General features: G+C 35.8%; 1 protein-coding gene across 7 annotated transcripts; it reads left to right on the top strand.

The window, feature by feature from the left end:
• Positions 1-1,023: 1,023 nt before the first annotated feature.
• On the top strand, positions 1,024-26,319 carry SLC38A11 (solute carrier family 38 member 11). 7 transcript variants are annotated; one of them, XM_062630500.1, is made up of 13 exons: positions 3,953-4,054; positions 4,189-4,300; positions 4,721-4,795; positions 6,168-6,268; positions 6,963-7,048; positions 9,260-9,325; positions 11,076-11,182; positions 11,687-11,766; positions 18,712-18,782; positions 19,689-19,850; positions 21,565-21,677; positions 22,337-22,468; positions 25,124-26,318. In XM_062630500.1, exons 6-13 carry the CDS (start codon positions 9,262-9,264, stop codon positions 25,391-25,393), a joined length of 999 nt encoding a protein of 332 aa, XP_062486484.1. In that variant the 5' UTR covers positions 3,953-4,054; positions 4,189-4,300; positions 4,721-4,795; positions 6,168-6,268; positions 6,963-7,048; positions 9,260-9,261; the 3' UTR covers positions 25,394-26,318. The 7 variants fall into 7 exon arrangements, with proteins under 7 accessions (XP_062486477.1, XP_062486479.1, XP_062486481.1 ...); XM_062630498.1 differs by having other exon boundaries at positions 3,955-4,054; positions 6,963-7,097; XM_062630499.1 differs by having other exon boundaries at positions 3,955-4,054; positions 6,129-6,268; positions 6,963-7,097.
• Positions 26,320-26,522: the final 203 nt, after the last annotated feature.

Genomic DNA, 26,522 nt, shown 5'->3' with positions numbered 1-26,522 from the left:
ACAAAATTACTGATTCACAGCACATGCGCTCCTTTAACCACTGCAGTTTACCCTATCAAAGTATTACTGAATGCTCTTAAGAGTATAGAAAGGAAATTAGCATGTTTTATTTCCTTTAGCTATTCTTTTATTTTCTTTAGCTAGAGTTTCAATCTCTCAGAGTCTTTTTTTTTTCCCTCATAATAATTTAATCTTGTTGAAAATTTTTTAGGTCCACATTGTATTGATGGGGGCCCCCAGTTACCAGATTATGTTCCCAAAGTTATTGTTTTAGAGGGCCTAAATTTTACATCCAGTAATACTTCATGAAATTAATTAGAGTCTCCAATGTTTTTACTATTGCTTACTACTTCCTATATGTTTTCATTTAACATGTACTTTTCTTTATATGCCTTGTTCTATGCTTACAAAGCACCTTTCTGCTGGAGACTGCCTGGTCTGAGCTCAAGGTAGCTGAGCTATCTACAGATTCTAAACTTTCAGCTCTGTAATTTTGCGTCTTTTAACTAGTTTGGCTTCTTCCTATACTTTCCCTGTAACCCAGTAAGTGCTTCATCTGCCTTATCCCCGTTTATGTTGGTTTAGCACTTTTTACAGTGGCTTGCCAAGGGGCAAACGACGACTGCAGTAGCGAAGCCTCATAAATAACATCAGCACTGAAAAGCAACCAAAAGTAAGTAAGTAAGAGATTTGAGCCGGTTTTCCCTGCTCAGAAAGCTGTCTCCTTTCATCCAGGATAAATGAGCACTTTATAAACTCAGGGTTTACAAAGACACAGTGGAGATGCTTACTTTTCCGTCAAGTTTCAGACACAGGACTCATCCCTCACTCCAAGGCCCCTCAGCCTCCACCTCACAACCTCAGGCAGCGCGCCCCTCACCGCCCTCTCGTGCGAGGCGCCGGCACTCCTCTCAGCCGCTGGCCCCGGTCCAGGCGGGCGGGCCAGCCCCGTCAGCTCTCGGCATTCCCAAACCCATGAAGGTGCCGTGGCACCCTGCAGAGCCCGCCTGACGAGCAGCCGCGCCTCTCCACTCCCTCCTCCGGGCCCCGCAGGGCTCAGGAAGCAGCTCGGAAGCGACACGCCTGCCCCGCGGCAGCCGTCGATGGAGCGCGACGAGCCGGAGACGCTGCCGGCCGCTGCTCAGCAGGTACCGGGACCGAATCAGTGTCGACAGGGATGGGCGAGGTGGGAAGCTCGCCGCTGCTCAGTAAGCTGGCTGGCATTCACCTGGCTTCTTTTTACTTTTCTCAGTCCCTAATCGCGGGACATTGCTGGGGTAGGAAAGTTTGAGGGGCAGCGAGGCCGGTTATGTACGGCTTCGTAGCGACCAGCTGCGTGAAGCAGCCCAGGCGGATTGGTGCTTCAGCCCGAGTGACCTGACAACAGCTGTGGTTTCATCTCTGTGCAGTTTAATTCTAATTTGGGTGAGGAATATAGATCATAGGTGCCCCGCAGGCAAAAAATACAATCTGAGGAGCCTTGTTCGTGTGAGGTGGGGGATTTGTGGCTGCTCAGCACAGCTAAAGTTCCATCTTGCTTGAGGACCAGAACTTGAGCACTCCTGTTGGGCTTGCTGCTAACAGGATGATCTGGCCTGCAGCTAGGCCCTGGGAGAGGACCAGCGCATCCCGTTCACCTCTTCAATAGCCTTACATGTGTAATAGCTTGCTTCCTAACAGGCATTTTCTTCCCCATCTGCAGTCCAAGTGCACCTTTACGAGCACTGCTAGTCTTCACATTTCACCTGTGTCACAATTTCTGTTGCCCCTTCTTGTCTTTTCTTGCCCGTTCAGATGTGTCTTTTCCAACTGCGGAAGGGACCAGTGACACTGCTAGAGTCTTTGAGCTGTACAGTGCGCATTTTCTTGTAACAACTGGAGAGGGGCAACTAGGCTGTTCTAGTTCAGTGCAATTTCATGTGTATTGTGCTGTAAGTAGCATAGAGCATTAAAATTTTAAGAAAGAATGAGAGTGATGCTTTTGCTGCTTGAATCAGTGGTGAAGTAAAATGTAGCACCTGTAAGCCTGGATGAAAAAAGGCTGAGGGAAAATGCTACCTATAAAACTACATATGATATGGAGAAGATAAGTAGATAATAGGGGTTGGACTGTCTGTGATGACATAAAAAAAATTTGGGGAACTCAACTAGAAATATTTGACAAAGAAGAGTGCCCGTTTCTTCTTGCGATGCATTGTGGATGGATTTTTAGCAAAGAATGGCCACGTTCCCATGTCAGAAAGTGCCTGCATGGCACTCAACATGAACTGAGGATGAAGGAGGACGTGGGTAAGGAAGAAAAATTAATGGTGCAAGCAAGATAAGAAGAAACTGGAATGTGCTAAGATACAAAATAGTGAACTGTTATTTAAAGGTTAAGTTCCCATACGCTTATTTGATTAATTGTATACTCGTTGCTGTGTGCTGCAAGAATATGTATCAAAGCATAATATACTAAGCTATTGTATATGTATCTAATTATACTACAGCAAGTTATTGTATATGTATCCAAATATAATACAGCGAGCTATTTTATATGTAGCCATAGTTGCTGTGTGCTACAAGAATACTTATCCGATTATGATACAGCAAGCTATTGTAAGCAGGTGCAGAGAACAGTATAAAAAATGATAGATGCTTTGTAATAAATGGCTTTGGTCTGATCATATTGATCTCTGACTGAGTTCATATTTTTTCTGCAGCAATGCATAGTTTAGATGTGGCATTCATTGCCATGTGATATGCTCCATCCCTGTCAGTGTTCAAGGCGAGGTTGGACAGAGCCTTGGGTGTCATGGTCTAGTGTGAAGCATCCCTGCCTATGGCAGGGGGCTTGGAACTAGATGATCTTATGGTCCTTTCCAGGTTTAAGCATTCTATGATTCTGTGATGTTGTAGATGCTAAGAAATATACATGGCTTCAGAAAAGGGGCAAATCCAAGGAGCAATCTATTAAGGGATGTGATACGCTGTGAACATGTCTGCTTTGAGAAAGTCTGAGATATGAAACCTGATGAAAGCTGGGACAGGGAAGTTGTGTGCTATATTTTTTTCATGTCTTACACTCTTCCCTAAGTGTCTTGTATAACCGTTCTCAGATAACAGGGTACTAGGCTATACTAGCTTTTGATCTGAGCCAGTGTTACTTTTCTAGTTAGTACTTCTAAGGATTAAAGGTTTCACTTAACTATGTAGCCCTCTTTGAAGCACTCTTATGCTTGTTAGCTTATACTACTATTTACTGATGACTTAGCTTTGTCAGTAATTTAATTTCTTTTCCAGGAGTATTAGTGACAAGCATCTGAGTTTGTGCTACCAGCTATATGTTAAATAGGCTCCTGCATCCATGAAATAGTGGTTTTATTTTCACGGTAAGTGCACGATGTTTTGCTTTTGCAGAACACAGATGAGCATTTTCTTCATTAAATGCATATTCCTCTTTTGAATTACACAACTTTATTTAAAATACTGGCCTGCTAATGAGTGACTCTAAAATGTTCTCTGGCAGCAGAGTGATGATCTGAGGAGAGGACCATTCCATGCTTATGAAGAAATGCTTTTTGAAGATAAAAGCTTTAATTTTTTAAGCTGTTGGCTACAAACTGTGCTTTGGTTTGTACCAGACCTTTCCATAGAAATTTCCTGGGACTAGCCAATTATTATAGTGTCATTAACTATTCATAATGAACTAAACCATTGGATGATACAGGAATATTTAAAATGCCGAATAAAACCTTCAATTAGAGTATCTTCAGATGTTGGCATACTTTACTAGTAACATTTAATTCCCCTGATTCAATGGCCTATTTTTACTGACCAGTTGTATTAGCCAAGATATTTTCAAAACTAATTGATTCACATGTCTGCCTTTGGAAAGTGACTAAAAAGCTCTTTGTTTAACAATGTGCCTCTGAGTTTGTATACATTTCTGTCCTTTCACATTTATTTTTTTCTTCCAGAGGAGAATTAATTACAGAAGATTCTGGGTCAGACTTATACAGGGATTAGTTGCCTAACATTTCTTTGATTTCTCACTGAAAAAAATGGGATTTAGGTATCAAAATACCTCTAAAAATCTGAGTCAATGACTTTTTTTCTTTTTATTTAATCTTGAATAGACTATCTGTAAAATCCTTTTGCTCACTTATTTTTCTCATGTATAATGTTATCATTGTTTTTCTGAAATAGGTAGATGACCAAACAGCCCTTGTTAGTAAACCCAGGAAGAAAGGAGGAAAAGGTGATCTAGCATCAGCTGGATTTAACATTATCAACTCTATCATAGGATCAGGTATAATTGGTAAGTATACTTTTCTTCACTAGCCTGTGTTCAGCCTTCTTTATACATGCATGACTAACCAGTTTGGAGAACTGACACTGTTATCTTACTGTCTCCTGCTGTTCCTAAAGATTTTTCTCTATTTTTATTTACTTACTATGCAAAAATGCAGAGGTGTCAGTTGAGATCAGGTCTCTCAGTGATAAATGTCTTACAGCTGCTTTGCCATAATGATAAGAGGCTGGGTTGGGTAAGTGCTAACTGAATTTCACACCTAGGCAGCTCTTTGTCTGTTAATAACTTCAGAAAGATCATTTTTAAGCATGCTAGTCCATTTTGGGCAATTGGTAGAACTTTTTTTAAATTTGAATATTTATTTTGGTTATCACACATAAGTATTTGGGACGTTTTCTCTATAGTCTCTCCTCTTGTTATTTACAGGATTGCCATATTCAATGAAGGAAGCTGGTTTTCCACTAGGAGTACTGCTTTTATTTGGAGTTGCCTATATCACAGGTACTTTAAAAGCAGTTTCTGGTGTAAAGCGAGCTTATCTTGGGCTTAATAATACCTTAAACAAGTATATGTATGATAATGTATGATAATTAAAATGACAGGTTTTTTCCTTATCTCATTAATCCCTTGAGCAGATTAGTAAAAGTAGAGAATTATACTGTACAACACATAAAGCTGCTTTTTGTGTGCATTTTATTTTCGTAAAGCATAGTTTCTTAGACTAGGTCAAGGTGACATTTGGAAGAATAGCTTTTATTTGTGCCTCATAATCACCTGGTCCACTGTTTTTACCCTAATTAAGAGACTGATCCTTGAGGGGGTTGTATATCACTTTTTAAAAATCTATCACAGAATGAAAACCTTTGGTTGTAGTATGATTTTGAATATTTTATTTAGTTACCATTCATCAAAAAAATAATGTATTTACCTTCAAAAAGGGAAAGGGTTTGAAATAACATGATAAATAAATAAATCTGCTGACGTCAAAGGCAAATTTCTGTAAAGACTTTGGATTCAAGACTTAAAATGATGAACCAAGTCTACATGAATGTTACAAATTCTGTTACTTGTGCGCTGAGCAGCAGTTGATGCTTTGCATTGCTTAAAATATAATGTAAGGTTCTGCATAAATGACTGGAGAGCAATATAACATAAGGAACATGTTCCTTATGAATGGAAAATTTTCTCTGTAGATTAATGGAATTATAGCATGAGCATAGCTGAGAAATTTCAGTTACTTTTCTGTAAAAAATCTGATTTGTCCTTTGTACGTGTAAGTATTTTGAAGGCCCTATAGCCATAGGCCCAGAACCTGTGAATTAAACTTATAATTTTATTAGGTTGAAGATTTGACTCAATATATCTTGCATAAGCAAATTATATATAGTTACAACTTTTCAACTTGTAGCATTTAAAATACAGGCTAGATATGTACCATTAGCATTTATTTTCCATAGATTTTACTGAATAATTGCTGAATAGCTGTTATTGAGCAATTCTCGCTGTATTTCATTTTGGGGGATCTTTTTGGTTTTATAATGAGTCTATGTAGGCTGGGTGTAGTCCAGATTGACAGACAAATACATATGATACGGTAAATCTTTTTTTAAAGTTTTGTGGGTCTAAGATCCCTTGCTATAAACACTTAATATTTCTTGTGCAAGATCAGTTTAGCGTGTAGCATAATTGAAAATGGACAATTCTGTACTTCTCTTTTTGTCTGCTCCCAATTATAGTGTGCGTATATATTGTGTAAGAATTGCATATGCTCATGTGAATCTCTGGATTGGCTTTAACATTAGCACATGGTAGAAATCTCCTTCATAAATTTCAGTCATTCCCAGAAGATAATAAACACTGATACTGTTCACAGAAAGGAACTGTTCCTATCGCAGCACAAATTACAAGCTAAGTGAAAGACAGATGAGGAATAGACGAGGTCTAGCTACTGTCTGTCAAGACATCTGTACTAAGGTAATGAATTTTGTGCTGGACTGGAAAATCCCATGGTGCTCAAATAAAATCAAAAGCATAGCTGACCTAACTACAATATTTTGAACTGTTCCTTATAAAAAGTTGAGGTTCAATCTGGGAGTAGTTCTGCCTGAGACATCAGCTCTGCCTCAAGGCACATTGCTTCATGGGTTTCCAGAAAAATCACTTTGCATATGTTTTATTTATTGATCCAATGAAAACGTTTAGAATATTTTATTGTAAACAATGGAGAAGATGCAAAATACTAACCAGGTTTTATCTTTCATAAACTTAGATAAATAACTGAGTAAAGTGCACTATGACACAGGTAATCCTTGTGTTTTACTCCCTTTCAGGATATAATCAAATGCTCTATTCATTCAGGAGACCTCTGAATTTTCCTTTTTGGGTGCTCGTGACAGTTCTCATTCTATTTGACCACACTGGGAACCAATGAAAATGAGACTTTCTGCTGTCCCTAATTGGGAAAGCTGAAATAATTTCTACTATGAGCCTGTAATTCCTGGGTTTGGTAGATTCAGAACCTTTGAGATTTTTCATCCCTTCTCTTCCCAGTGCCACTGTTCTCCTTTTTACAGACCTTTTTAAAAAAAAATTTTAAGGAATTAAAAAGATGAACGGGAACCACCATTTGGTTCATATTGTCTTTAACAGTAATTTTCTATTTTAACAGATTATTCCATTATATTACTAATCAAAGGAGGAAACCTCTCCAGTGCCAACACCTATCAAGATCTGGTCAGAAAAACATATGGGCTTGTAGGTTATCTAATTCTTTCAACTCTTCAATTTTTATATCCATTTATTGGTAAGATTACATACAAATATAAATGTTTAAGTTTTATAAAAAACAAGCTTTTTTACATTACCTCAGTCTTTCACTGGTTAAGTATTAAGAACTCTGAAAAGAATATACTGCATATGCCTCTTTCCTATTAAAAAAAATTATTACTTGGTGTGTTCTGAAGAACGACTGAGGAAGGATTCGGTGGAGGACTAGAATAATAGAAATTAACTGAAATGTAATAGCAGAGAAATTCATGATCACACACTTAAAAATTAATAACAGAAGTAGCTACGAGGAATAGCAAATAAGAGATTCTGTTCTAGAAAGAATAACAGAGCACAAAGTGATGTGCCTGAAACAAAAGAAAAATATAACTTTAGGAGTATATTGAATTAATATTTTTCCAAAGATGTACTATTTCTCTCATTGGAGAAGCCACTTATCAGATCTCACTTGAGTAATCTGTACTGTCATTGCTCTTCAGCAGCCTCATGCTCAATGAGCTACTAGGAAATTGGGCAGTCAAGACCCCTTTGAAGAAGAAATTGTAAAAAACCAAACAGCTGTAATCTGGGCAGGAACTGATTAGACCAAGAGTTTAAAATAAAGGGGTATTCTGAATCTGACACCTATGATTCAGTCAAGTCTTAAATAAGCTTGTTGTTTTCACACATGGGCCTGTGAGAGGAGATGACTTGAGAAACCAAGACTTTTGTGACCACAAAGTCCCTGATCAAAATTCCTGCTTTGGGGATAATCAGTCTGAATTTATTACAGGTAGCTGAGATTTTTTAGGAGGTCAAGTTAATGCCACTGCAGCCCATAATGTTATACATGTTGACTTAAAGAGTATAATAAGTACTATTTCTTAGAGAATATGGAAGAGAATTTTAAAGATCCCAGTCCTTAGCATGGAGTAATTATGCATATATATGCTTCTGTTTGTTTCTATAAGTAGTGTTAATGACTTATAATTTCATAATAGTGAATATTTATGCATTAGTTGAGGTCAGTACCTAGAATCCTGAAAGACCATCTAGTTCCAAGCCCCTGTTATGGGCAGGGACACCTTCCAGTAGGCCAGCTCGCTCAAGCTTCATCCAGACTGGCCTGGAACACCAGGGATGGAGCAGCCACAGCTTCTCTGGGCAAGCTGTTTCAGTGCCTCATCCCCCTCATAGGAAAGAGCTGGTTTCTAATATTTAATATAAATCTACCCTCTTTCAGTTTAAAGCTGTTTCCCCTTGTTCTATCACTACAGGTCTTTGTAAAATAACTCTCCAGCTTTCTTTCAGGCCCCTTTATGTACTGGAAGGCTGCTATCAGGTCTCCCCAGAGCCTTCAGGTTGAACAACCCCAGCTGCCTCAACCTGATCATCCTCCTGGCTCTCCTCTGGACTCCATGTCCTTATACTGGGGGTCCTTGCACTTAGCCTTGTTGAACTTCATGAGGTTTGCACTGACCCACCTCTGGATGGCATCCCTTCCCTCTAGCTTGTCAACTGCACCACACAGCTTGGTGTCATCTGCAGACTTGTTGAGGATGGGCTCAATCCTACTGTCACCCACAAAGATACCTATATGTGTGCTGTGTAAATGGTGAAAACCCCATGAGTCTTCAAAATAAATATATTTTGTGTGTACACACCCATGTACGCATACATTTCTAGTGTAGGATAAGGTAAGAATGAAATATGGATGTTAAGGCTACAGTTCTTATTAATGAGAGGAAGGAATGGAAGTCCGTATCTGATACCTTTATCTCTTTTCTCTTTTCTTCTGGTTTAAAGATTTTGCTAACTTTTTACATGAGCTTTTGATTGCAGGACTGATTAGTAGACTAACAGGCACTTTACTAAATAGAAGTTTGAAAATAAACTGACAAAGAATTGCTGTTAGAAACAAACAGTTTGAAGAAGCCTTTTTTCCCTATTCTGAAGTAAGCTTGTATGGCAAGTTAGCACAACTGCCTTGCTGATCAGGCTGGATTCTTGCTTAGGTTGTATCTGTTTAAAAAAAGAGAAAAAAACAAACCCACCAAAACCCTTAAAAGATGTTGGTGCTAGCCAGAATTCATCCAAGAGGGAGAGTGGCATATAATCCTGAAATCTACAAAACATGTATTAAATATCAGATATTTCATATTTGACTTGTACTAACAAAAAAATTGTATTTTCTTTAAGCTATGATCAGTTACAACATAATAACAGGAGACACTTTAACTAAAGTTTTTCAGAGAATTCCTGGAGGTAAGATGCATTTTAAAAATTCAGGATGGGGAAAATGTGTTGAATAGGAATACAGCACAAATATTTATGGATTACCTGTTGCATTACTTTTAAATTACTCTTAAAGATAGTTCAAGTTAAGAACTTGAAGCATATTTGTGTGAATAGGTTTTTGTTGGTTTGGGTCTGTTTCTTTTGGGGGTGAGTTTGTTTGGGTTTTCTTGTTGTTAATAAGTCTTCACAAATAAAAACTATGAATCCTAGTCCTTGGCTATCATTGGACTCGGTGTCAGTGGGAGACCACATGCTTCAGTGAAATCCTAAGCAAATAGAAGGAGTCTTCCGCAGTGGTATATTTACAAGGTCATTACATTTTGCTATCTTTTTTTAGGTATTTCTCATAATAATAACAATATTTTTAATACTAAAACTGCACTTTATCTATTGAATAATTTTGGATGGCTTGCAAATAATATAGTGGATTTAATACTTATGAGTGTGTTTATAATAGTTGGTCATGAACCACATATGTAACTTTCAGTTCTATTAGATATTCACTGCAAAAACAAATGTGGAAATTTGAACTATTTAACTCATGCACTTGTTACCATTCTGCTGTAAATTTTCACAGCAGAAGCAGTGGAGCAATTTATTTGCATGTTTAACATCTACTTCAGCACAAAGCCAGCTAAGTTAAAACATTCTTCACTGGGAAATTAAAGTAAAAAGAACATGTCTGCTATGAAGTGGAAATTAGTATTTGTATAAACTGTCTGATTTCCACCTCAGGATTGTAATTTTCAACAGGTGAAGCCTTCAAAGTGTGGATGCAGTTTTAACTGTCACACTCTGTTGTTCTGTGAATACCTGATTGGGTTGATAGTGACATTGAATATCTAATAATTTATATGCAATACCACTTCTGTAATAAGAGGAATCTCCAGCTTGGCAAATCTTTTCACCCAGCTGGTAGAATGCCTGCCTAGAAAGAGATGGGAAAGCATTATAATCTCCCAAAGATTAGAGGGAACTGAACACAGACTTCTGTGTCAATTGCCAATCAGTTTTCAACCATAATTATTCAGCAGGCTTTCATTCAAGCCCATGATTCATGGTAGCCTGACTGAAACTGAGTTATGTTTTATTTTAAGTTGTCATTAGCTTTAAAGAAAAACTCCAGCAGTTGTACAAATAAATCCCACTGATTGCGGGGAATATTATATCATTCTTGTTGCCTTCACGTGGTAATCTGTATTTTGCAGTGTAAGCCAGCTGACTGCAAGAAAGGAGGTGCTCAAAAGAAATCTAAACATTAACTGATATTAGGGTAATTTTTTTTAAGAATTTGCTTCTTTTCAACAGCACAGTAATTGAAGTCAACACAGTGCCAAAAATTCCCCAAGAGTAAATGGCAGAAAGAAGTAGTGGAATGTTTCACTTGCAGTCTGCCAACACTGACCCAGGCATGATGAAAGAAATTAATACTAATCTATATGTAGAAATGCCAGACTCACAAAGTTTGGTATAATATATCCCATATGTTATGCATTTGTTTTGAATTTGTAGAATTCTTGTGATTATGCACATGCTGTAAATGGCTTCCTCAAGGTTAGCTAATGCTTAGTCTTTATTTCAGTGTTACGTAGCTTAAGTAAAGGGAATAAAAGCCTGGTCAGCATCAGAGTTTGTTATTTCTAGACTTTCAGATGTAACCAGACAGTTCCTCATGTCAGTCTCTTAGAAAAAGAAATTATTTTCTTTTTTGCTTTAGTTGGAACAGATAACGTGCTTACCGACCGTCACTTCATAATCCTTCTTACCACCATCATCTTTACCTTGCCTATATCTTTATATCGAGACATAGCAAAACTAGGAAAGGTAAGTCATAATAGCAGTTGATTTTTTGTTTACTTTTCTGTATGCAGTTAGAAAATAAGTGCTAGTTATAACTTAATTTATTTGAAATCAATTATATCTAGCTGAAGCATGTTAAATATTTAGAATTTCCCAAGAAATATTGGCAAATTCAGAATAGTTTAAGCAGAACTTTGGTCTTCATGAATCACTGGAATTTTTTCATCTACAGCTAGTAGAACTCAAGTCTTGCAAAACACTGGGTGGTATGGACCTGATATTGAAATGCTGAGAACCATTGACTAGAAATGTTTAAATGGGAATATCAGTTAAAATTAGACAAATAGTTGTAACTACCTGGCTAGTTACTTTAAAAGAATAACAAAATATTATGATCTAGGACAAGCTTTCTAATTATAAATATTTGATGCAATATTTAAAATAAAAATATTATAATTTTAAAAAAGCACATTATAGTGAAAGCCTTTCAGCAGCTTACTGACTAAAGTAGTATTTTTACCTTTACAGGTATCTCTTATTTCTCTGATTTTAACCATTGTCATCCTGATTGTTGTGATGGTGAGAACAGTAACATTCAGTCCACAAGTGTGAGTATTCTTACACTTGCCACAAAGTGAATTTTTGATCATATATATAATTTGTTATTTCACTACTGCATTGTATCTGCATAGTTTTGAACTATGGCTGTTTTGAGAGAGAGATAATTGAAAAAATAAATTTGTATTAACAGGAATAGAAAATGAACTGCTAAACTTTATTTTATCCTCTTTTTAACCCCTCCGTTGCCCATAACCAAACTTAGGAAAAGTCTAAAAAAAAGTTACATATTAGTTGAAAACTGTGATATATGGCTAATAGCAGGTAACTCATGAATGGGCATATGAGATTGTCATTTGAGAAATCTTGAATTTCATCCATTACTGTCAGATGGCCTTTATTTATGATCTTAAAATACGTAACATCTTAATAATGTTTCTTTTTCTGTTAATATAATTATTTGTGTTAAGTTTTTATTATGAAATTATGAAAAGAAAAAACATAATATAGTAATAAAAATTTTATTCTGGCAATTAAAAAAACAGCAGTATAAGCATGCAAAACATTTTCAGCAGTACAGACACTCTGGAAGTAGCATTTAACATTGGACATCAGAGTATTCTAGACAATTTAGTACACATGAATATGTTGGGGCAGTGTTTTTCTAATTACATTGCAAGAAAGTGTTATGAATCCATAGTCTTTCCTTTATGCCTAGAAGGTCTACCTTTTCCTTAATCCTTTAAATGTGAAGACATTACTAATAAAGACAGCTAACTCTATTTCTGAAAGTGCTTTTCCATTTATTGGAACAGTTTTATATAGTATTTCTAATGTTTGTCTAAGAATTGGTTTCTTCCACCATGATTATTTCAGTAGTGTTATGCATAATTGTTCATTTGTTTTACTGCTGTGATATGTGTGTTACTTGCAGGGTATTTGTGTTTAATGCTAGGAAGATGGCTAGAATAGCAGTTTCTAAAATTGTAGCAGATGATACTATTATCCATAAAATGATGCACTTGGAACTGTGTGAGACTCTCCCTCTCTCTTCTTCCACTCCCCCCCCATCACCCCCCAAAAAGAAAGCATACTTTTCATACTGTGTGTTAAAGGGATATTTGAAAGTGTAATATCAAAATCCCCTTCCAAAAAAGGAAGGTGTTATATGTAATGGTTGCTGATGACCTTGTTACTATGGTAACATTTCTTCTCAACAGTTGTGATGCACTGAAAAAATATGGAATGGGTTCATTTTTTCTTACAATAACTAATGTTGGGTTTTAAATGATTCTTGATGTTTCACATTTTAATTCTTGAGAGACTTCCATTTTTGGCCTGGTTTTCAGAAATTCATCTAGCAAGTTGATTAACTGTTAATCAGAATCTTTTGCCTCACAAACATTCTATCAATGTCTATTTTTCATATTTGTGTTTTACAGTGGGAATTAGACATACGCTTTAATTATTACAGCAATCTTGTAATATTTATTAATGGTATAATGCTGTGCCATCTCTTTTTTTTTCAGTGAGGATGAGGAACACTAATATATTTAACACTAATATATTTTAATACAATCCCATCATAGTATTATAACAAGTGAAACAAGTCTAACGTATTTACTGTGAATCCTTACTAAAATACAGTAGAAGCTGGAGTTTTAAAAGTGATTTTTAAAAATCATGATTATGAAACACAGTCCTTAGGTTTGTCAGATAGGAAAAGAATTTGTCTTTTGCTTAAATGCAATCCATGCTCTAGTTGAAAATTTTATATCTATTATTTGGACAACAGAGAATATTATGTTTCCTGGAAACCTTCTGCGATGTGTTAGTCCATCAGCAAAACAACATTATGGTTATTTTTAATGATTTGATGAGCTTGAAACTGTAGGCTGAAAAAGAGCAATTATAAGTCTTTGAGTGTTGCTTTGGGAATGGAGTGGGTTGTCCAGGAACATTTTAGGAATGTTATTTTCTAATTAGTCCTCAAGAAAAAAAAACTATGATGAGGGATTGCTTGATTTAACTTATTTCCTCATATGACAAATATAAAACTGAGGTAATTCCTGCCCAGTTTTGGTTTTGATTAATATCATCCATATAGTTATTGTTTGCCTGAAGGACATATGAACCTGCAGATAAAATCCCATGTTCTGGACCCAGAGTTTATTCTTAGTAGGTTAAGATGCTGGATAAAAACACATTTTGATAATCTGATCTTTATTTCCACCTGCTTCTAGATGGGTATTTTTTGACTGTCATCAAAAACAATGGGTTAGAATTATCTCGGACTGTAAACATGCTGTATGTTAATACTGCATAAAATCATGCTTCAAAGCTGAAACTAACATCCATTGCTGTAAGAAGCAATATTTTATCTAGCTTATAAGGACGGATCATTTTTATTTTGTGTTCTTTTGGAAAGAATGTAGTGGTGTCAGTGTCTGCATAATACATAGATCTCTAGGAAAAGCTTCAAGAGCATCTGCTACACATAAATAAGATGTGAGAATTACTCAGCTGGCAGCTGATCACAGGGATGAAACACCAAGGGTTCATGAAAATAACTTGAAAGTAGAAAGTTGATTCTTTCCTTCATATAAATAATCCAATAGTAAGTAAAAAAAACTTTAATGTGTGATGAAATTAAAAAATAAAACTAAACTACCGTATATTTACAAAACTGCTAAGTAGCTCATTAAGGAAGAAAGAGGCATTAAAGCAGCTTTAACTAAGTGGGGCTGACATATAGCTTTGCCTTTTCTGTGTTCTTTAACAACCAAGATGACTTTGATTAACATAAAATTCAAGGCTGATGTGAGCATTACTCATTTTCATTCCATTATACTGATGAAAGTTATATTCAGCATGTATAATTTTTTTCAGTATCTTTAAACTTTTGAAGTTTAAACAAAAACTAAGAAGGTATTTTACCTTAGAACTGAACTGAAATTTTACAATTAATTTCCTAAATGTCTAAATCATTCACTTAAACATAAATTAATAGACCATGTATTCCTGGATTACTTTGATAGTTGCTGGTTTGAACCTAAACTTGGAGGTTAGTCACTGATCTTCAATCCAAAACAATGGATGTCTTTTGCTCATTCATCATGTAGCTCCTCTGTCAAACACAGGACTTTGCTTCCTCTCTACAAATTAGTTTTTTTGTTTGTTTTTTTTTCAGTCAGTGTTTTATACCTGAAAACTGGGTTTAGATCAGAGACCTATGTTTCTCTTTCTCTCCATAAAGGTATTTTGCTTCAGGTGCAATCTGCTGTACTGCATTTCACAGCATTTCTACATAAATGACAGAAAATATTTTTGCATATCATGGATTTTAGGGAATGCTATAGTGTAAATGTTTTACAAGAAGTAGAAGATATGTTGTTTTAGACTGCCAAACAATTTTGCCCAACCCTTACTCATGATCTGGATGTGAAATGCCCTGTTTTACCCTGTTAGGAAGTCTTAACTTTTGCCTAGTTCATTAGCTCTTTTCATTTTCCCTTGTTATTGTGTAGAGAAACACAAACTTCTAAAAACTCATTAGCATGTTTATATGCTATACTTTCTATTAACTATACTGAACACTGAGTAATTTTCTGAACCTCTAGACTTTCTTCATTGCTAGGCTTTACGACCTTGCTTTACCACAGACAGTTCTTATTGTCAGTCTATCTTGCTGTTGTCTTACTTTCAGATAAGAGTTTTTCCTCTCTGGGATCTCTCTTGGAATGTCTGTTGCTCAATCTTTTACTATTTTCATTCCAAGAATCACGGTTATATTACTTCTCAGTTTTTATTCTGTGTGACAACTACTGCATGATAGGCAGTACAGCTCTCAACAAGTGCATTTAGTATCACAAATGTATTTATTCTGTAACTTTTATTATGTTTTATCTAACTACTTCTTCAGCATGAAAAAAGCTTTGTGTTCATGCAGACATAGCCTGTGTTTTCATGCACCGAGGAAGTTAGCTGGTTTTGTTTATTAATGTATGAGCAGCCGTTAAAATCTTCCCCCTAACAATTCTTAACAAGAATGTAGGTCAGACTGGTCAGAACAAAGGTCCTTCTCAAAAAAAGAAAACCCAAACAGAAAACCAAACCAAAATTCAATCTTGAACAATAGCAGCAGGATTGAAAAAGCCAAACAGGCGTAGCGTTACCTGGTATTCTTGTGATAAGATACTTTCAGCCTGTGTATGCATCTGCCTACATGGACACATATTTATATGAATGTATGCATGTTTACCTTGGCACTTGATATTGCCACTAGGTGCCCTCTGTCTTGTGAGTAATTTTATGTGATTACTCACTGTGTGGCTCTTCCCTAACAGGTAGTTTCCTGACACAATTTTGTCTTTCCCAGTCTGAAGTCTTATTTTATATAGACACTTTCATGTCATCTGCACCCCTCTCCAGGAGCTTTGCATAAGTCTGTATGTTCTGCAGACTGGACCTGGGGCTGATTTGTTGTTGATATGGTGAGAACTCTAGAGCTGTTGACTCTAATCACTGAGAAATGGAATTGCTTACTGTGTTGTTTTCCCTTAGTTTATCACATATGTGTGAGAACCCTCTGTTCCCAGGGTATGAAAATGTTTTCCTAAACCCATGCAGCAGTATATAATTTACTGTAAGAAAGAGTCTTGTATTGTTGCATATCTAATCCGTATCACCATGCGTTATATGCCATTGCAATCTGCTGGTGGTGTTCAAATCACGAATCTGATGTTCTTCCTTTTTCTGCAACTAGAATGGAAAGAATTTATCTTCTTAGGCTGCTAAATAAGAAGGATTTTGTTCTTTTTTATTTTTGTCCCTCCAAATAATGCTCCTAATCTGATTTGGCATTTATGCATAAAGCAAAGCTATATTTTGGTCTATTGCATGTTGCTAGTGTATAAGCTAACATTGTGCAGGGGGAAAACTAGCTCCTGTGGTGGGGATTTTTTGTTTTTTTTTATTTTGTTATTATTATTTGATTATTTGGGCACTTTATTGAAAATGTTTTGACTGAAATTCACATGCTTTCTACATTCAGTTTTTTAAAATCCCTGTTTGTAGGAGCTTTTAATATAGCTATACTGTTACATGGGATGTACCATTTTCACAGAAATCATATGTGCTTCAGACAAAAGCATTCTTTATTTGTGTGCATTGATTTATAGGGTCTCACATAATCTAAATGTTAATTATTAATAGAAAAAGGGGTAAGAAGACTGTCACAAATTCTGTTATCAAAGGATAATATGAAAGGAATTTTCATTCTGAATGTTTGATATCAAAGCTGACCTCTAGTGGTTACCGAATAGAGCAGTTGTAATGTTAGCTTTCTATATTCTATTTTTATTTTGAAATATTATTGACTTTTTTCCAATCAGATGTGAATGTTTTCCTGAAAAATAATGCATTCAAAATTATGGATATGAATTGTCCACAGACATCTCTAGTGGTTTGATATCAGTGACATCAAGTTGAGGGAGGGTACTCTGTACAAGGAACTACAGCAGCTGTAGTGATTTGGAAGTCCTATTTCACCAGACAAATGCCAGATATCTCTATTTCATCATAGCATTTATTACATCTACATGCTGAGTCTGAGAATGTTTTAGGAGGGCCATATTCAGCTTTTTAAGACTAGAAGCAGTATGTTATGGTAGTTAAGACAACATACTGCATCTGAGGGCAAAAAACTGAACTTGATTTTGATGCTCAGATTCTGTTCACTTCAAAGTTAAGCTTAGCAACCACAGCTTAAGAGCCAAAAAGGTGCTCTAAGTCTGAACTGAATGTGCATTGCATATGTTTTGGGTATTTTTTTACTATGGAAAAGGCAGTATTGACTGTTTGAGCTCTCAAATAATAGTAAGATACAAGTTTTGAAAGAGGAAACAGCAACTTTTTTTGTCTTTGTCTTTTTTTTTTTTTTTTGTCTTTTTAGGGTGTGGGAGTGGAATTTAAACATTTGAAAGCAATGAAACCTAGCATAGCGTATGCCAGTATGCCACCAGATAGAGGGAGAGACAAAGCTGCCTTTGTTACCTTCACAGAACTGGCATAAGTGCCATACTGCTTTCTAGGGCAGTAGGAAAGTAGCAGCTAAAGCCTCAGGTGGCAGCAGCTTTCCCTCTAAATAAAAACAGAGCAAAGTTAGCAGCAACCGACTTTTTAAGAGCAAGTTGTCTGTGCTATTTCTTCTGTCTGTGTTTTATTTTTAATTACAAACACAGTGTTCAACTGGCTTGTGAGTTTCCTTTTATATTTTTAGGAAATTGCAGTTCTGGAAAATGATGTTTTGTGTCCTCCTTCATTTTTGCTCTCTACAGAGAGGAAGTTCATGCATCAAATAGGTTTTAAAAAGGTTTGCTGATGATTTTCTGTGGTCCTCCTCTAAAAACTACAGTTGCCACTGGTCCAGAATTGTGAGCATAACTTAAGAGTAGATGTGGGGGATATTACAATTCTTGCCTGATTTATCACTCCTTTGGGAACTAGCAGAATCCTTTCACTATGAGGAATATTCGGAACAAGTGTAAAGAAAGGCAAACTGCCTTACTTGATTTGTAGACTAGGGAAAAAAAGTGTCTCTATACTGCATGGATTACATGTGCAAATTCAAAGGAAGAAATTTCCATTAAGTAGTCAAAAGAGATTTTGGGTTGAGATAACCTTAGTCAGAATCAGTAACAGGTTTAACCTTCCCTGTTGCTTGGTCTATGACGACTTCAAGAGTTTATTTACAAAACTGAAACAGGCTGACATTTTGGCTGTAAAAGCTGGTTACAGAAATACTTTAGCCAAAACAAGGGAGGTGAGAAGGGGTCTCCCTAGTTTCAGCTTATTGTTGATGAACACTCTGGACTGCTTGAGAGAGTTCTGGAGATCTGATTAGCAGTTCTGTATTACAGCATAGTATTTTAAATTGTTTTTGATAACTGGTACTTGAAGAGGGAATAATCTATTAAAACAAATGTCTGTTTTAGACCCAAATCAGAAAATGCATGGATATTTGCAAAATCAAATGCAGTACAAGCTGTTGGAGTGATGTCATTTGGTAAGTAATTTTTTTTTATTTTTTCAATATTCAGATCAACTCTAACAAAGTCTTTAATACTTTGGACCTAGAAATTGCTTTTTTTTTCTATATATTCATGCTAAGATAGTTCAGAAAAAAATGAAATTGAACTTGAGACATCCATATGAATTTAATTGTTATGATTTAAGACATTATTCCTGATATTTCTATAATTTCCAAGAGACTATTGCCACTGTAGCACAGACAGAGGTGTAGTACGTGAATCTAGCTCAACTGTTGAGGTCATCCTAAAACACCTGCACCAACAGGGTTAGTTTAACTGATAAATTGAGGAGGAAGTCATCATTCTGTATTCTCTTGGATAACCAATAACAAAAAAATCTTATGCTGCAATTCATCCATTTGCTAGAGAATGCCTGTTACTTCCCATCTCTCACAATGAAACACCCGGGTGAATCTCAACTTGCTTCCATTATCCTCATTCTAAAATCAGTTCCTGCCTCCAGGATCCAGTATATTACTTCTTGTTGATACTGTGATAACCTGAGGCCTAAAATGGATGTCATAGGAAGTCTGAAAGTAGCAAATGGCTCTGTGGTTTAAAAAAAAAAAAAAATATCTCAAAACTGCTGTTGGGTTCTTAAGCAAAGAGCAAGAACAGGAAACAGAGGTGGAATGGAGGTGTGGAGGGTGGGAAACAGCGTGGCATTTTAGGGTAATGAAATCAGAATCATTGCAGGTTGAATATAAACCTCATCAAATCAAATAAGTAGAAGTTCAAGCCATTTATCCTTGCCAGTCATTGCAGGATTAATGTTTGTATTTAATAATGAGTGGATTCAAACTATGCTGTCTCTCCCCTACCTTGGAATTTATTTTATATGCCTGAATTCATATATTTGTTTCAACTGTCATATGTTTCAGCATTCATCTGCAACCATAACAGCTTTTTAATATATGGGTCTCTGGAAGAACCCACATTAAAGAACTGGTCTCGAGTCACACATGTGTCTGTCTCACTTGCTGTTATTATCAGTGTAGTGTTCGCCACATGTGGATATATGACTTTTACAGGATACACAGAAGGTAAACTGCTTGATTTCAGTGCTTGCTGCAATCCTTACATTCCTGCCTTTCTGTCCAATTTTTGCTGCTAATATCTTAGTGAATGTAAAAATGACAAAATCATACTGTATTTGGACAGAAACGGTTAGGACATCGCTTGTAGTGCCCCAACCACCAACACAGGATACAAAGATCTCAGCTGCATGCTGTCAGATTCCCAAGTGTAAGCCTCTCTGGTCAAAGTCCCCTTTGAATACTTCCATAATCAAAATAGTTCTGAGGACTAAGCATCTATAATTTAGCCATATGATCCACTAGCAGAGAGCAATAAGAATAAAAATTGCTTTGATTTTTCTATAGGATGCCTGACATGTATTTCTGTACATTCTGTATCTTTTCCTGTCTGTGCTAATACAGCGTTCTACCTCTGACTTAAGAGATATTTCCTGTCTTTACAACAGCTGTTTTGCTGTAACTAATCCTATTGCCACTTCTATGGTTATATGAATATACATAAATGTATAAATATATCTAATCAATGTTACATCATATTATTTAACATCATTTTGTTGAAGTATAAAAGGTCCTTTCAGAAGAACAAGGCATAAATTTGTTCAATGCATTAGCTTCTTCAGGAAAAATACATATTTCACAAGCAAGCAGATTTTCTGTTATTTAATAGTGCTGTTCCAAATGGTATAAGGCTTCCAAGCTTTTTCTTTCCTGACGAGCAGCAGCATCTAGTTGAGAACACAAACTATAGGATATAGATTACTGGTTGATCTGTCCTTTTTTCCTGCTTCTAGTGCTGTTTATGCTGAATAACTTACTGTCCTAGATGCACCTGTAGCTAGACTTAACAGCAAACTGGCTGAGGTACTACAAGTATAGAAAGCTCTGACTGCAGCTGTCCCTCAGCATATGACTCTACTGCAAGCAGGTTCCATCTTACTTTGTCTCCCCTGTCAAAATCTTTTATTTTCTTTTAAGTGCACCTTATTGCTTCTTCAGTGCTGCTTTGATCCTAAAAGTAGTAAATCATAAGACAGTAATTGAATAGAAAAGACCTGATAGATCATCTGATCACTGTCTTGTAGTGCCTGTCATGCTTCAGAGATCATTATTCCAGATTCTTTGTGGTAAACTCTAAGCAAGATGATGATTTGAATTCTCTAGCAATGTTTTTGTTGTTAGATGTAAGAAGATTTGCTAGGTAATAATCCATATGTTTATAAGGCCTTTCAGGGTCAGAATATTTGAAATTCTGTACTGCAGCTTACCAGCTGTGATTAGACACTATCAGAAAAAAAGCAGTTCTCCAGAGGTAACACACTGGTTGTCTTTGTGTAATTGCTGTTATAGGAATTACATTTTTAAAGGAAATGTATCTTTCTCATACAAGCTTTCTTTCTGAGTCTGTCACATATTTATTTAAACAAACACCAGCATCTCATACAAAGTCTGTGCTAAGGGGAAGATAACAGATGACAAACTCTAGTGTGTATATGTTAAAATATTTTTGAAAGATAAATGCTACTTGAAATAAAAACACTGCTACCAGCAGGATAAGCTGAAGGTTCCTCCTGGATATAATTTCTGACTGTGACTACAGTTTTTCTAGATGAATCAGGGAAGGGGATCAGAAAGTCTCAATTACTCCAGTAATTTACACTTCAAGTTGCAAATAGGCCAATGACATGAAGTTCAAACTAACTGATGCTTTGCTATGCCTCAGGAGATCTATTTGAAAACTACTGTAGAGATGACAGTCTTGCTACATTTGGAAGATTTTGTTATGGAGTTACTGTGATTCTGACCTTCCCCCTTGAATGTTTTGTGACCAGAGAGGTAAGAATTAACCACATTCTCCTATTAACAATGTCGATATGTATTAATATTACCTTCACATCATTAGTACATATTGCAGCTGAAGTCAGTGATTGATCTGTAATAAGTATCATCATATCCTATTCTGTTACATGCAATGAGTATGAGGTACAAATTGTACTGTTTGGATTCTGGTAACATAATGCTGTATTACATTTATTATAATATTATCCAATGTTCTATTAATAGCAAGACTGCTTAAAGTTCCAAGTTTGGCATAAATACCACTGTTGTTATTATGTTGAGATTAGCCAAAAATAGTATATTTATCATGCTTAATAGTTTTGGTTTGTGATAGTATCTTCGTCTAGGAAATCCATCTATTCAATAAATAATTGTAATTTTTTATTCTGTAGTGGGCATATGAGAAGAAAGTAAGTATACCGTAAATCCTGCAGGTGTAACTAAATCAGTCTTGCATGTGTTCTGCAATTTTAGTAAAGCTTTTTATGAGTTAATTATGGAAGTGGATGAAGATGTTTTCTTGAAGCAAAATAGGTAGACTTTGGTCAGTGTATTCTCACCCATTCTTTTAGTTTCCTAATGTTAGAAGATTTGGAATAATCTGTTTGTTCAGGTAAAGAGCAAAACCAAGGTTTAAAACTGTGGTTCTGTTTCAGGTGATTGCCAATGTGTTTTTCCATGGGAACCTCTCCACAATTTTCCATATTGTTGTGACAGTAGTTATCATTGCTGTGGCGACTGGTGTATCATTAGTATATGATTGCCTTGGAATAGTTTTAGAGCTCAATGTAAGTGAACTTGTATACTCTTAATAAATCATTTTCTTATAAAACAGAACTATGAAAAATCCACAGCTCTACTGAAAATATTACGTAATTCACCATAGTAGTCAGTAGAAATGTTAGTAGGAAAAAAATGAATTATTCATTGCTTCAAAATTGGATAATTACAGAGGAAAGGGAGTTCAGAGGTAAAGTCCATATAGATGGAAAGTGCTTTCAGGGCAGTTCTGGAGATATGGCAAATGGCTGTGATTTACCAAATGCATCTAAGCTGCAGTAGAAATCACTAAGATACTCATCCTAACTGTATTGAAGGAGTGAATCTAGCATGTTTTTCTGTAATCCCTGCTTCTGATGAAGTTGGCAAATTACTAAACACTGAATCAGATCCTAAAAATTGCCTTGTGCCAAAGAGACAAAAAACAAGGGGATAAAGAAAGAAGCAGTAGTAGTGAGACCACAGAGGTAGAAACTGGATTTTTTCCCTGTGTTCTCCATGCAGCCTTCTCTTCTCCAGTCTGAACAGATGAAATTTTCTTAGACTGTCTTCATATGGGAGGTGCTCAAGCCCCCTTATCATGGCCCTCCTCTGGACTTGCTCCAACAGTTCCATGTCCTTACTATGTTGGGGACACCAGAACTGTACACAGTACTCAGCTATTATTAATAACTAAAGAAGATGTGGAAATACATTCCAGGATATGAAAGTTAGAATATGAAGAAAACTTTTTAAGGACAGCCTTTAATTCTTTATAGAAGTATTCTGGAATTGCTTTCTTACATCTCTGTCCATGCATTCATTGATATTTTCAAGCCATATATTGCATGCTTATTGATGGAACAAAATGGAGGGAGTTGTTATTTATCCTATGTGATACACATACTTGTATGTACATTATGGTACAAGTATACTGTTTTGATCCACAGAGCAGTTTATCTGCTAACTGAGCAGTAATGAGTGATTTTGTATCTGTGATTTTACCGGGTTATGTCTCTTCTAATATTATAGAACAGGTTTCAATATTCAGATAAGTTACATAATTACCCTCGATTTTAAATAATTACCTACTTAACAAATCATAACTAGTTCAAAATAAACACTATTCCTAATGGTTTGGTCAGGATGCATGTTTCCGTTAAAATTTTCTCACTCATGACGTCTGCTGATGATTTCTTTTCCATCTTTTTTCCACTCTGTTTTTACATTAAAAGTGCAGAAAATTCACCTGTGTGTGTATATATACACACCAATAGAAGTATTTAAATGTGTGCATATGTACATGCATATTCTGGGCAAATATCTGGATACTGGTATAATAAGCCTGATTAACTTTGTGTGCCCATATAATCTATGTATATGTATGTGTGGTTTACATTTATTATATGTTATAATGTATTAAGAATAAATTTACACCAGAGAACTGCCAGTAAGTTTTTCTAGCATGAACAGATATAGAATCATACAATCATAGAATCATAGAATAGTTAGGTTTGGAAAGGACCTTAAGATCATCTAGTTCCAGCCCCCTGCCATGGGCAGGGACACCTCACACTAAAACATGTCACCCAAGACTCCATCCAGGCTGGCACTGAATACTGCCAGGGATGGAGCATTCACAACTTCCTTGGGCAACCCATTCCAGTGCCTCACCACCCTCATAGTAAAGAACTTCTTCCTTATAACTAACCTAAACTTCCCCTGTTTAAGTTTGAACCCATTACCCCTTGTCCTATCACTACAGTCCCTGATGGAGAGTCCCTCCCCAGGATCCTTGTAAACTCCCTTCAGATACTGGAAAGCTGCCATGAGGTCTCCATGCAGCCTTCTCTTCTCTAGGAAATTTTTTGTCTGTACTGATCACTTTTAACAGGTTCTACCTGTAACACAAAAGTTTGTACAAACAATGATGCAAAGATATTCAGTAGTCTGGATTACTACCTCACCATGATTAAGCTGAAACATAGTGTTTGTTAAGTATGTGAGAAAGTAAACATTTGTAATTTCTTCATTAAAATGCTTTCTTTTGGCATGTAATTTGTATGTTACTTTTTCAGTAGCTTTACTATAAAAAGTACTTAAGCAGGTGCTTTTTATCTGTCCTTATCTAAGAGAGTATTTAAAGAGGAGTTGAATTTTTAATTCTCTCAAAGGGAGCTTTGCTTTCATAGGGAAGTCAACCCAAATCAGGTCATAAATGTAGAAATTGATCAGAATTCTTTGAACTGCTACATGATGTTTCCCCCTTCTTTTTTTTTTCTGAGGTGTATTACATTTCCTACATGGAATGATATTAAAAATGTTGAGTCAGTTATAGTATTGCAGAGCCAGTATGTTTGGACTTTTACTGTACGGCTGAAACCAAGAAACTTCTGATAATCAGAATTAATAGTACTTGCAGCAGAAAATATCACTCTGTATCAGCAAAGAAAAAGCATTTAAATAAATCTGAATTATTTCAGATCATTTTACAGATATTCCTGCAAGTATCTTCACTTTGAAAAGAAAGTTTTGCATATCGCAAAACTGGCAAAGGCCTCTATTCTCTGACTTTACTGTTGTATTAGTCTAATCATAACCATTTAAAAATTTAGGGTTTTGTTCTTCACATCTAAATATGTATGCTTATGAGTTTTTTTTCTATTGTTGTTTCCCACATACAGGGAGTTCTGAGTGCTACCCCACTTGTTTTTATCATCCCATCAGCGTGTTACCTAAAGTTGTCCAAAGAGCGATGGAACCATTCAGATAACCTCATATCCTGCCTGATTCTTGCTGTCGGTGTGCTAGTGATGACAGTTGGGTTTGTTTTGACTGTATTGCATCCCCAGGAATGTAGCCATGGAAAAGAAATGTTCTACTGCATCTCTAGTAATATTTCTTCTCACAACAGTACACTTCCACCACAGGTAGAACACCAATCTGCAGACTAGGTCATATACATCTCACAGCAAGCCATACATGCCAGTTTAAATGACAGCGGAACAAAGAGCTTTTATGCTTTGATAGGCACTAAGAATTTTAAACTGTGCAACTGTAATTACATACTTGGTTTTATGGTGCCATCCTTTTCCAGATAGGACTTCAGTTTTAGCTGTTGAAACAGAAATTCTCAGAGGTGCCTTTCAGTAGACATTACTTGAATAACTTGCAAACCTGTCGAAAAAGGCTGCATTTTTTTTTTAACTTAGTCTTACAGCTGATTAAAATCTGTAAATGAGACGTTTAGGAATGTAGACATCTCCAATGTTTCATTGCTGTAGTTTGGTACTAATTTTAAAATCTTTAATGTATATTTGTTAGCACTCCATAGTATGAGGTTCTTTTGAAGTCCTGAAAAAAAAAAAGCATGCATGGATCTGTCTATGTGTATTAAACTTCTGCTCTTCATTTGAAAGAGCCCTATTAATTGTGTCTTTGATTTTGCCATAACTGTCCTGTAGTGCTGAAAGCATCCTTTGTACTGGCTCTTGAGTCAATTTTGTATTCTGACTGAACTGTAACTGATGCAATTCAACTGTTATTGTTACAACGTGTGGTCTTCTAATTAAAAGATACTGCATGAATAAATCTACACAGGTGAATTTTAAAAGACTCAAGTAAACAGTCTTTGTAAAAATTTCAGGATTGACAGAGAAGAAAATAAAAGAAACACAGCTTGGTTCTTACATTTATAACCCTATTGATTATTTCTGAAGCTGGATTGAAACATTGCTATATGCTAGGCCTGTGCAGCTTTAAAAAAATCTGTAAGAAAACATTCTGAACTTGGTTATCATTCTAGTCCTCTGTTTCTTTTCAATATATGGCTATTGATTTTTTTCATGGCTTGTTAAATTCCAGTGGGTTTTTTATTTATTTTTTTTTATGTTCTCCAAAGTCTGTTTAACGTTGATTCATGTGTGTGTATATATATATAGATATATATTTACACATATATACACAAATACATAGATATGCCCATAGAATACAAGTGACTTGAAGTTGAGAATGAGTAATATTGGTATCCTCAGTACCAGTGCAGGGATTTTGAATATATTTTGTTAACAAATCAAACTCTGT

This window comes from Pezoporus occidentalis, unplaced genomic scaffold (genome assembly GCF_034315485.1).
Source record: "Pezoporus occidentalis ecotype Australia unplaced genomic scaffold, CSIRO_AGI_Poc_V1 ctg354, whole genome shotgun sequence".
Taxonomy (NCBI): Eukaryota; Metazoa; Chordata; class Aves; order Psittaciformes; family Psittacidae; genus Pezoporus; species Pezoporus occidentalis.
Note: the sequence above shows the minus strand (reverse complement) of the source record. Positions and strands in the feature narration are given on the sequence as shown.